We start from the raw sequence: 13,026 nt of genomic DNA on the forward strand, positions 1-13,026 counted from the left end.
GAACACACACACACAAACAGAGCAAAACAGGTTGTGTCTACAATCCTCTTATCTTGATCCCTTCATGTAACTATCACATCTATGCAGATGTTGTTCAGAAGGTAGAAGCGTTCTCTTTTCTTGTTTTGTTTTGTACAGAAGAGCTGAAAACATCACTTAGACTTTGATAAAAAGTCTAAGTGATGTTAGAAATCTACTCTGGACGAAACTTTCCAACAAAAACCCCCCCAAAATAAGACCCTGTCTCCAACATGTTGCAGTGTGCAGAAGAAAAAGCAAACCCGTTAAGCGTGGGATCACAAAGGTATGCTAGCCTGTGTTTGTTGGAACACTGTGAATGCTGGAATGATAGGAATCTTCCAGGCCGGAGTCACACAGTGATGTAGAAGTATATGGGAACTGGCGTGGACTTGGATTAAATATCTTTGAAATTGGATTTGTGTGTTTCAGGGTGTTTTATGTGGTGTAAGGTGTGTTTTGCTGAGATGTGAATCATAGACAAGTTAGAGCACAAAGGCAGGCCTGCGTGGACACAGATCCAGTTAATCCCTGACACTTATGTGAGCGCGATGAATGAAAAATTAGACCACCGGGTTAATAAGAAACTGGTAGAAATATTTCCATGAGTCAGGGGTTTCTCCCTGCCTCCCACTCTGCGCACCAGGGGAGGCTCTCCAAGGTCACACAGAAACAAAAACTAAAAGTCTGAGCTACCTTATGAAGGGTCCCTTTGGAGTCTCCCAGGAATGCGATGCTATGTCCATCCCTGACACTGACTGCCACGGCGGTGAGACGGGCAGATGAGGTGTGCCATGCAGGTTTAGCTTTCAGCGGTTCCCTGTTTGCCATTGGACTTGGGGTGTGGTCGGAGCCGCAGGGATATGCCTTCAGGGTATTCTAAAACATGTGACGGGATAGAGAGTTTGTCTTGCTGGTTCATCTTCAAATAAACACAACAGAGACTTTTATTGCTACAATTTCAAGCTACATTTAAATTTTTATATCACATTTCAAATACAGCTATTATTTTTCCCTTGTTGTTTTAAGTCATGCCAAACATCTAAAGCTTTAGAGCAAATAAGTTTATATTCCCACTGTTGCCTCAGAGCCTCTGAATCCTCTTAATACATCGTAAGAGGATTGCACCATAGATTAAAGCAGACTCATTCAGAGACATGGTCTCTCCTTTCCTTTGGCTTTGCAAAGCAACCACTCCAAATTCCGCTTTTCCACTAAGTCTCCAAGCTCTGCTTCTAGATAATTGGCCCTGGAGGAGGAGGAGGAGGAGGAGGAGGAGGAGTGGGTAGAATGAGAGATCTTTTTTTAGTTTGCTCAGTTTGTTTATTAAGAAAATAATGATAACGTTTCATCATTGCTAGGAGGGGAACTTCATGATTTAATACAACTTTATCTTCCCCATTCATCTATTTCCTTACTTTCATTTCCTCCTCTTTTGCACTATATTCCACAGGCTTTCTCTTCACGTCTCTGTTTCTTCCCCTCTCTCCCTTTCTATTTTCTTCTGCCCGTGGCTTTCAAAAGAAGACTCGTCCTTCCTTGTCAGAGCTCATTAAGCAGTTTCACATATGATTCAGGGGTAGTTTGGTTTATTGATCCCTAACGATCCCATTAAATGCTTCTGTGGGCTGGCAGGACCTGAGCAGTTTGCAGGGCAGTGGAGAGGGTCTCTGAATGGCTGCAGCTGGGCAGAGCTACTCCTGGGGCTTTAGAGACCTTAGGGTTTTTTTTAACAAGGACCTCATTACTTCACTTTCATCCATCCATTATATGTAGTCACTACTTCTTCTTGTTACTACACTTAATCTTACCAGTCCTGTCATTCTTCGTTACATGGTTGTATCTGTTTTGGCTTCCGCTGAACACTTACATCAAATTAGTCGATATAGCTGAGGTATGGGTCGACATCAGGGAATAAGTCCTTATGATAGAGAGTTTTAATGTATCTACTGTGAGGCTTTCCTGCTATAACTAGCACAAAGCATTAAGGATGTTCTCTCTCAGCAATCTGAAAGGTTCACATGAGCATGCAAAGGCTCAAAAAAAATATTTGTTTTCACGGGAAAGATCGACATCAAAAGCAGGTCAGCGCTTAATCCCCAAAACATTTACTCCTGTATTCTTACCACGGGCAGGTTGGCACAGCTGGACTTGACCTCATATTCTATGTAGGCCTCTCCTGTTCCCTCCCCCCGCCCATCTTTGGTGTAGCAGAGGTCACGGGTTGAGTTGATGTATCTGTCCAGCTCGTGTAGAGAGAAAATGCACAGAGCTGACTCATGTGAGGGATTGTCGTTTGTGGGGCTGGTGCTGGTGGAAAAGACTCCTAGCAGATCCTCACCCTGCAGACCCGGCCCGTGTCCCACCTGTTCCAACAAAGGCACAGAAAAAGGGTCAGCGTAACCCTGATGAACACTTATTCTTCAGCATACTTGTCACACTTACATGTTTCAGATCATCAAAATAATTGTAATATTAGACAAAGTTAACTGAAGGAAATACAAAGCACAATTTTAAATGTTGATTCTAGTTATTTAAGGGAAATAAATGGGGGCCACCAAAAATATTGGGGTGGCAATTCTATCACTAATAAATAAAATGGTTAAAATAAAATGGTTGTGATGCAATGTGAAGAACCAACAAGATATCAGGCACAAGTGTTCATAATGTTTTGACTCAATACCTGGGCTGCCTGGAGCAGATTGTAACTCCTAGGTGAATGGGACTGTGATAGGCAGACAAGAGGAATTTCCACATACGAATAGTAGGAAGTGTCTTCCATGCACACTCTGGCGACATATGTCCGGTAGTCCCTTGATGGTGACTTGATGTCACGGCGGTAAAATAAGAAGTACACGTACGTGCCCCGTGTGAACGCTGTCACAAAATGATGATCATACTCCGAAAGACGCCCAGCCACAGCTAGTTTAGCTGTCTCTTCATAGGAAAAGATGGGTTTTAATGAAAGGTGGCGTGTGGAGATGGGTGGGTGGCTGGCGGTATAGCCCCGACCAACATACATCACAGTTCTATCTCCGCCACTTGGCCGCACTACCAAACCAACTGTTGACACTGATGGATCATTGGCTGCAACATACTGGGTATCCACAGGCCTCTCGGTAGAGAACAAAACCTCTCTGACTGACCTCAGGCTACGTTTCTGGCAGGTGCCCTGGTGCACACTGCCACATGTGATCAACTCCAATGCTTTAGGATCCACCAGCAGTAATTTGTTGTGATTACTGGTTCTTCTGGCTTGGGGACAATTTGTGTCAGTGACTGGGGGCAGGCATTCTTTGCTGTCGATTACAGGTCCAGTGCTCTCTTCTTGCTCCAACCGCAGTCCATCTAAGCCATCCAGTTGGAAAAGGTGGTCCCTGGCCCCCACGTACACAGTCCCCGCAGAGGGGTCGGGGTGGAGCACCAGGTGCTGGAACTCAGTGTCATTACGGGAAAAACGGGGGTAGGAATGACCATAGACAGTGGCAAAAATGGTGAGGATGAACAGTAAGACCAGGGTGGAGTTCCCATGTAGCATGGCAAACACTCTGAGGATGGGAAAAAAGGGTTAAAGGCTTGCACTAGCGGATATTTAAGATTGAACATCAGCATTTAATAAGGCTAAAAGCTGCTTCCATATAGCTAAGGAAAGTGCAACTTAAGAGTTTTATAGAGCTTAGGTTTAACATCAGAAATATTACGTGTTGAAAACCTCTTAAGAATTTAAGCTAGCAAGAAAATGCTCTTTTTTCTAACTAATGCTGATTATTCCAAGCATGCACACAGTTTAACTAAATGCCTTCAAGTAATATCCTGTACCTTTCTTATGACAGTTGCCGAACATGACCAAAGCCAACACCAAACGGACCCACTAGCAGGTATTATGTCTGAAACAGGATATTCCTCTTTGCCACACTAACAGAAATGGGCTCTGTATTATTATGTGTCATTCCCCCTATTTATACCATTACCTGTATACATTAATATAAAGCTAGAACAGCAAATGAACTATTTATTTATCTTTGAGTGATATCTGCCCAACTGAAATTTGTATGAACAAATTGATTTGGGTCCACTGGGTGCAGACAGGTTATTAACATCTGACAGCACATTTTTGGTTTTAGCCTTTTTAAAATGGTGCTTTGTTCAGAAAAATGGGATCTCACCATTTATGTTCTCTGTTCAGCTGAAGAAATTCTTCACCTTATCATCCAGAATTATATCCCCATCCTTTCATCTGTCTGGACAGCAGCAACACATGGGATATCCAATCTGCACACAAAGCAGGAAAAGAATGGCAAATTCATGACATACAGAAGCAAGATTTAAGGTGACTCTTATTCCCCCTCTTGAAAATGTCATAGCACCAGCGTGTAAGATTACTTGCATAGCGTTTAACTCTGTCGCTGTGCAGAGTGCATTTAATGGAATCGAAACACCAGCAGCCACAGTATCCCTTACCATTGGAAACATTCAAAACAACTCCTATCATTTCCCATTTCCACAGCCATCACTCAACACCTCTGAGGAAAGTGGTGTATGGACACTGAGAGCTTTCACATTACAGATAAAACTCCTTCAATTATTGAACAGGTTCCCCAGACCTTTCACTGACCCTGGAAAGGGTCATATAGAATTAAACAACTCCTCTGTACAATAGTGCCTCTTTCCACCTTTTTTTTTTTATCCTAAAGGGAGAGTTTATGTTCATGATAGCTACTATAAACACATCTAGTCTTAACAAAACATCAATAATTTGAAGCCTCGTAACAAAAAAAAAATTTAAACACTAAAAATGTATAGATTCTAATACACAAGTATAAGCCCTAAACCAGGGATATGAAGAATACTGAAACTGAGCACTGGCAAGTATTACTTCTGGCCAAACACACAGCATAATGACAGACTCTGAAAAATACGAGTATGATATTAAAAAAAAATGCAATTTTGTGCAGCATTACCTTGAAGTGCAAATAGATTTCTAAGAGATTAGACATGCAGTGCCATCTCACCTAACTGTCTACCCCCTGGGGCTGCAATCAGGACAAAGACAAGGGAGGTGGGAGGGGAGGGGAATCTCTGGGAATGGGTGTGGATCTGTGCGCATCTCTGCATAACCAGAGGCCATCCAGGAGCAGGTGCGTGTGTGTGGTAAGTGAGTGAGTGTGTCTCAAGGCCTCCTCTTTACTTATTCATGAGCAGAATAAGAAGTATTATAAGGAATAACCTCCACGCCCACTGTCAAAGGATTTGCGTCCGGTTTATGATGCACTATACACTAATACTATACACTGTGTGTGAGAAGCCAATGAGTACACTCTATTAAACAGGGCTCAAAATCGTACAGACATGGGAGGAATAGTCTTCATGAAATATGCATATAAAACAAACAAATTCTCATGTTTTATTGATTCACACTGCCTACAGCCCTCACATCCATGTTGTTTTCAATCAGGTAAGCAGCAATCCTAAAAGTAAAAGGCAATGTGACCAATGGGCGACGTCAGGAGTCCAACAGTTTTTGGCTACTGAATGAATGGTTCTCAAATAGAACTGTCCAGTATGACCAGTGTCACTGTTTGGTGTTCATGCATGTGACGGATTTTCTCAAACATCTGAAACAGAAACTACAAGAAACTGTGGATCATTTTCCCAAATCATCTGTGTTGTCATAACCTCACACACATCTTGCAAAATGAAATACCGCACTTGAAACTATGATCGCGTCCACTGAAACAACACGCATTGCTATCATATGCTTACATAAACACTGACGTGATGCATTCAAAACACTTCCATCAAAAGTGTTCATGTATGTTTTGGCTTCGTGAGACCATGTTACAAATGGAAGCGCATTTCCTTTTTTAATTTAATGGTGAAGTGTAATGTTTTTTTTTGTCCTGAAATAACATTAACAACACTACATGTATACTACTCAAGAAAAAGAAAATTGAAAGGAACACTTTTAAATCAGAATATACAGGGTGGGCCATTTATATGGATACACCGTAATAAAATGGGAATGGTTGGTGATATTGAAGTCCTGTTTGTGGCACATTAGTATATGTGAGGGGCCAAACTCCTCAAGATGGGTGGTGACCATGGTGGCCATTTAGAAGTCAGCCGTTTTTTGTTTTTTTGGGGTTTTTTTTTTTTCTTTCTTCTTCTCTGTTTGGTTGTGTTGTTTTATGATATTTTTGATAAACGAATAAAAATTGTATATCAAAAAAAAAAAAAAAAAAAAAAAAAAAAAAAAAAGAAGTCAGCCATCTTGGATACAACTTTTTCAATAGGAAGAGGGCCATGTGACACATCAAACTTATTGGTAATGTCACAAGAAAAACAATGGTGGGCTTGGTTTCAACTTAACTTTATTCTTTCATGAGTTATTTACAAGTTTCTCTTTGTTCACAGCCATTGACATGTCGAAGAGGTTAACACGTAAGGAGCGGATCGAAATTGTGTTGATATCTGGTGATACCGGGTCATTGCAGCAGATTTCAATGCAAAACACCCTACGGGACCACCCATCTCCCATGCTACAGTTAGCAAACTGCTTGCTAAGTTTCGTGAAACTGGTTCAGTGTTGGATTTGCCAAAATGTGGACGCAAGAAAACTGTCACTAATGAAGAAACATCAGTGGCTGTCCTAGCTTCATTCAGCAAGAGCCCACAGCGTAGCACTCACCGCATGTCACTGGAGAGTGGCATTAGTCGAACATCTCTTCGGTAAATATATTAGCTACTCACAAATGGCACCCTTACAAACTCCAGCTACTGCAGCACAGAATTTGCAGAATGGGCAAAACAAAAATTGGAACAGGACCCTCAGTTCACGCAGAATATTTTGTTCAGTGATGAGGCAAACTTTTATGTGAATGGTGAAGAAAAACAAACAAAACCACCGCTATTGGTCTGACATTAACCCACATTGGATGGATCCCTCCAAGACTGTTGGAACAACAAAAGTGATGGTTTGGTGTGGTATATGGGGTACAACGATAGTGGGTCCATTCTTCATGGAAACCTCAAGGTCATTGGACATTTGAAATTGCTACACGATGATGTGTTTCCCTCTTTATGCACTGAAGCTGGCACATTCCAGCAAGATGGTGCACCACCACATTATGGGTGCCAGGTCCGAGCATTCCTAGATGAACAGTTACCTGGAAAGTGGATTGGTCGTCGTGGGTCCATTGAATGGCCCCCAAGGTCTCCCAATCTGACACCCTTAGACTTTTATCTTTGTGGTCATCTGAAGGCAATTGTCTATGGTTTGAAGATACGAGATGTGCAGCACCTGAAACTACGGATACTGGATGCCTGTGCTGGCATTTCTCCTGCAGTGTTATCAGTGTGTGAAGAGTGGGAGAAGAGGGTTGCATTGACAATCCAACACAATGGGCAGCACATTGAACACATTTTATAAGTGGTCAGAAACTTGTAAATAACTCATGAAAGAATAAAGTTATGTTGAAACCAAGCACACCATTGTTTTTCTTGTGACATTACCAATAAGTCTGATGTGTCACATGGCCCTCTTCCTATTGAAAAAATAAAAGTTGTATCCAAGATGGCCGACTTCTAAATGGCCACCATGGTCACCACCCATCTTGAGGAGTTTACCCCCTCACATATACTAATGTGCCACAAACAGGACTTCAATATCACCAACCATTCCCATTTTATTACGGTGTATCCATATAAATGGCCCACCCTGTAGATTTAAGTCAGCTAAACTTGTGAGATACTGATCTGGTCAGGTAAGTAGCAGAGGGGGTTGTTTCAGCTGCTTTGGTGTTATTGAAATTAACAAGAAATGCACTAGAGGGGCAACAATGAGACAATCCCCAAAACAGAAATGCTTTTACACATGGATGCCTCTGATATTTTATTGACTGTTTTCTCACTACCAGCAGCATGAGGCAATACCTGGACCCTACAGAGGTTGCACAGGTAGTCCAACTCCTCCAGGATGGCACATCAATAAACATGTCATTGCCATAAGGTTTGCTATGTCTCAGTGTCAAAAGCATGGAGGAGATTCCAGGAGACATGCAGTTACTCTAGGAGAGCTGGACAGGGTTGTAGAAGATCTTTAACGCATCAACAAGAATGGTATCTGGTCCTTTGTGCAAGGAGGAACAGGATGAGCACTGCCAAGGATGTAAAAATGACCTCCAGCAGGACACTGAGGGTGGCCTGAGACCCCGACCTCCTCTAGTGGGTGCTGTGCTCAGTGTGAACGGCTATGCCTGGCTTCATGAGCATGAACTTAATACATGCTCAATGGTCGCATAAAGCATAAGTCATAAAGAGTCATAGCACAGTAATAAAGTTGACTTTAAGACTTCTCCTTATAACTTCATAGGTAAGGTTTGCCAACATTGGCTAACACTAGCTGTCTTTTGCTATTGCCTGTACTAAATCAGCTATAACATAAAAAATTACTTTGAGGAAGCTTCGAAATTTAGTTTTTTGGGGGGGTTTATATTTGTTTACGTATGAATGGGATTTCATCTGTAAGAGAACGGTTGTTGTCACTGAAAGTCTCGCATTAGGATCATAGAAACACTGCGGTGCTCAGACTAAAAGGGGTTTGTTTTTATTTTACAGGTTAACGTAATAATGAAGCTAGCTACTATAATTCAGTGGATCCAGTAAAGTACAGTGTACCATACTGTGAAATATATTCTGGTCTAGTTGTGATACAGCATGCTGCATTTGATTGCACTTGGATGGAACTATGCCAGCCGTTTCCCAGAACAATTTTTTTTCTTAAGAGGGACAATAAAGACTAATTTAATCTACTCCAATCTAAAACTAACTTAAAACAATTACTGTGTCAGGGCTAATAACTTGTTAAGCTGGATATTTTAGGCCTATCCAGCCTCTGTAATGGAGAGCCTGGGAACTATTCTACACAAATTCTCACTGCCACTCTTAACAGGCGTCCTCACCTGCTCTTTGACCGGACAACATGACGAGGTCAACATATTTATAGCCAACTGTGACCCCATTGCCATGGGAACTTCCTCTTGCTAGTCATCAGTGATGTCTTCCTACAAGCTACCATGAGATCAGACTGAATGACTGTGGTGTGGGGCAGAGTAGAGAGGGATGGGAAGGAACAGAGACGTGAGAAATAGAGTCGTAGTCAATGTAAAAGTCAAAGAGGGGAAGTCCGATCTGGGATATTTCTGTCAGTGTATAAGACCTTTTAAAGATAAGCAACATTTTCGCTTCATCCATCAATGAAATGAGCAATCATTAAATTTGGATTGCTTCTTCTAAAAAAATCATTTAACTCCATGTCTTTTACTTCATCCAACAACTTTCATTTTATAACTTTTAAACGTTTCCTGTCCTTGAGCTCTGCTTTATTCACGACATCTGGTCTGTAGAAGTGCTTGGTAGTCAAACAAATACCAGTGACACCCTTTAGAGCTGCAAAGGGGCGGCCTCTCTCATGCCTTTCATCAACAATCTCCAGTGTTCATCAGTTGTGTCTGGTATGCAGCATATTCAGCCATGGGACGCAGTCCAGCAACCTATAAATAACCTCTTGTTGGCCCATTTCAGCTGAAAAGGGGAGGGGAAAGGGTCGTCATATAGAAACTATGAAGTAAACTGTGACATGTAAACAAAGCAAAAGCAAAAGTTTATCTGGGATTTTCTCACAAATGTCGTATTTTCATGTTTCTTTTTGGATGACTGGCTACTAAAGAGATGATAATTAGTTTAACCCAATAAACTGTAAGAGAAATGGTGATTTACTGTACTGTGTTTGTGCTACCCAGCATATTTAATGACCTCTATAAATGTCTCAGAATGCGGTCTCATCTGTGAACTTTCACCCTACCCATTCCTGTCGCTCTCTCTCTGTCCATGTTTATTAATCACTGCGAGAGTCTGCTGTGCAAGATCATTTCTAAAGCTCCTAATGAGCCGCGACAGCCCACTGACCACCAAAGACCCCATAAAATATGTGAGTTCAACAGCGCAGAGACAGTGGGGGGACACTGGGCCCGGAGCCATGGAGCACTGCCTTGCATTGTTATGTAGTGGTGGGTTGGCTGGCGTCTCGCCCCAGGCCCCGGGCTCTGCAACAGTAGCATCTGTGGATCCCTTCCAGAGAATACAGTAGAGGAAGTGGCAAAGGATCTGTTAGAGATCAGCAGGGCTTTCAGTGGCCACACGCAAATAGGATGCAAGTGAGAATATACAGAACAGGAACATGTATTTATCAGGAAATGCTTGAAATCGATTTATGACAAAAAAACTGCAGAGAGCTTTGTGAGACTGACTCACTACAAACAAAGTCTATGAGAACACTTGCAGTGTTTGTGAGGTTTCTAATGATGGTGGAGAAGAACTGAATTTTTTCAGTTGCAGACATCCAGATAAAGATAAACAACAAACAGCAAATTCAGCAGCATCCTGATCAGAAGCAGAGAGTAGCTGGAAGTAGCTTCAGTTCTTTGACAATGTGTGTGGTAGCGTACACTAGTTTCCCTGACCCAGGGGTGGCCAACTCCAGGCCTCGAGAGCCGGTGTCCTGCAGGTTTTAAATATCACCCTTATTAGTTCATTACCAGGCCTCTGGTGAACTTCAAGAAATGTTGAGGAGGTAATTTAGCCATTTAAATCAGCTGTGATGGATCAAGGACACATCTAAAACCTGCAGGACACTGGCTCTCGAGGTCTAGAGTAGGACACCCCTGCCCTGATATAAAGGTAGAAGCAACAACAAGAAGAAGAAAAGAACAAGGGTAAATTAATAATTTTAAAAAATCTGCATCAACAGAGGTGTTCAAGTGTGAAATATCTGTAATGAGAATTAGCACTCACTGACTTTCTCAGTCTAAAAAGAGTGGGTTCCTATTACCAAGTGGATGACTTGAAGTATCTCAGGATCACGTTCACCAGTAGGGGAAGAGTTGAGCAGAAAGTCTCCACACAGTTGTGGTCAAGTGCAATCTGAGAATGAATGTATGACTGTGGACATAATGTTCTACAGTCCTACGCTCACCAATGACCATGAACAGGGGGTAGATCACAGATACAATCAGGGGACATTAGTTATCTTACGAGGGTATCTGCGCTCAGACTTAGAGACAGGTTCTCCGGACAGGAGCTCAGCTATTCAGTCGAGATGGTTGAAGGATCTCATTGAAATGCTTTCTGGACCCAGGACGGAAGAAGGGAGGTCTGGTCATTTTTGCTTAGATTCCTGCCCCCACAACATGGATGCAGATGTGAAAATACCCATGAGTCAACATTAAACTATTCATTTGCAGCAAGTTCTGGATCGTGTTTTGGTTGTGTGAGTGCTTGGAAGCATGATGCTCATATTTTCATACAAATGATGATTAGATTGTCAAAGAAGAGAACAAAGATTTGACAGCTGGAGTCTTCCAATCAACCATCAACATGAACAACAGCGGAGCATATCCCTGATAGACAAGATGCCATTGTCTAGTGTTGTGTGTCCTGCAAGCATAGCATACTAGAACTACTGGAACAACAGTGTGGTTGCTGGTTGTGTCTCTCCACTTAGATAGTTAGATCAGTATGTTTAGATCACTAATATTATGAGAGGCAGATGCACACATGCTTGGCCTTTTTCCATATCCGTTGCCCTCTTTAGGGTCAATGGCCATTTCTCCCCCCGCAGTTCACATGCAGACACAGAGGGTCTCTCTCTCTGTCCCTCCGGTGTGCTGAAGGAGCTCTCTGTCTGCTGCAGCAGGGAATAGTGTCCCTTTCACAGCTCTCTGACCAAGTGGCTACAGTTAACGGACACGGGATAAAAGCCACTTCCCTTAAAAAGAGAGTCTACCCACACATGCACTTACTTAGCCCGTTTTATGACAGGATCCTTTCACCCTGGAGGCAGTAGTGCTCTGCCCGGAAGAAGCAGGTGTTGAGCCTAGCTGCTTGGTCCAGCGTGTCCCCCTCAACCTGAGATGCATTGTAAGCGCCACTGGCTTTCATCTGCCAAATCTAATACTAATTATCTCCTGCTACCTCTGCACCAGTGTGCTAACAAAACTGGTCTATGAGTAAAAAAGACTATTCATGTAATTATAGCAGGTTGATGCCACTATGAAAGAAAGAAAATCAAATTTTATCTTTATTTTATCAGATCACCAAAGTGTTAAAAAAAACAATTAAACTTGCATTAACAGAAGATATAACAACACATCACAGTAAAAAATAAAGCAATGCAGGCTGAATTCTATTTACTGGTTCACACTGTGTAAGATTAAAACAGCAAAATATAAGAGCCATTAACACTACAGCAGCTTTTCCTGCTACAAAATGTTAACATGTCTTTTGTGCATGAGGCAATACTGAAATAAAAATACCTTTAAATAGTATACATCATTAAAAAAACAATTACTTGGTGCAGTAAATTAAAGTATAAAAGCACAACTCAGCATTAGAAGTTTAAAAGTTCAACAACCTGCATTTGCTGCTGAACTGGTAGCAGATATTTAGGAAAGGAAAAATGTTGTTTAATATAATCCAACATGGATTTTGTTTTCTTTTAACATGAGACACAAAAAGATAAAGGCTCATTTAAAGATGTGTCATTAGTTAATTGAGATGAATTATATTGTATTGACATCAGCACCTACGATTCAGTGGCAGTCAAGCTCTGATATTTTAGCCAGCTAAGCCTTCATTAGAGATTCATATGCATCAGGTAGCTGCTATTTATCTTAACGGTCTTTACTTGCCAATTTGCTGTGCTACCTAGTGTTAAACTGAGAGCCACAGCTTAAGCAGCATCCAGCTATTTAATTCACTCACTCATGAGAGACAGGATGCTTTAAAAAAAACATGCATGACGTAGCAAAAAAATATATTCCTGTTTTGGTTTGTACAGCCAACATAAGCTAGATTGTTAGCTGGATATTTTTGTTGCTAAGAGTAGTCCTAGCAGAAAAAATGAATGTGTTAAGGACAATCCAATGCCTTTAAATATGACATTAATTAAAT

General features: G+C 41.7%; 1 protein-coding gene across 3 annotated transcripts in view; it reads right to left on the reverse strand.

The window, feature by feature from the left end:
* The window catches only part of plxnb1a (plexin b1a), an 87,103-nt gene that overhangs the window by 44,047 nt on the left and 30,030 nt on the right, over positions 1 to 13,026 (reverse strand). For 2 of the 3 annotated variants that reach the window (XM_085392797.1, XM_085392795.1), the window contains exons 2-5: positions 4,222 to 4,290; positions 2,702 to 3,566; positions 2,145 to 2,384; positions 715 to 897 (exon numbers count right to left, since the gene is read on the reverse strand). In XM_085392797.1, coding sequence (XP_085248923.1) covers positions 715 to 897; positions 2,145 to 2,384; positions 2,702 to 3,566; positions 4,222 to 4,229 — 1,296 coding nt within the window. In that variant the 5' untranslated portion in view covers positions 4,230 to 4,290. Of the gene's footprint in view, positions 1 to 714; positions 898 to 2,144; positions 2,385 to 2,701; positions 3,567 to 4,184; positions 4,291 to 13,026 lie in introns of all 3 variants that reach the window. The other variant, XM_085392796.1, reaches the window with a different exon arrangement.

The sequence above is a fragment of the Rhamphochromis longiceps genome, linkage group LG20 (assembly GCF_057381845.1).
Source record: "Rhamphochromis longiceps isolate RC_006_pf linkage group LG20, R_longiceps_female_GT1.1, whole genome shotgun sequence".
NCBI lineage: Eukaryota > Metazoa > Chordata > Actinopteri > Cichliformes > Cichlidae > Rhamphochromis > Rhamphochromis longiceps.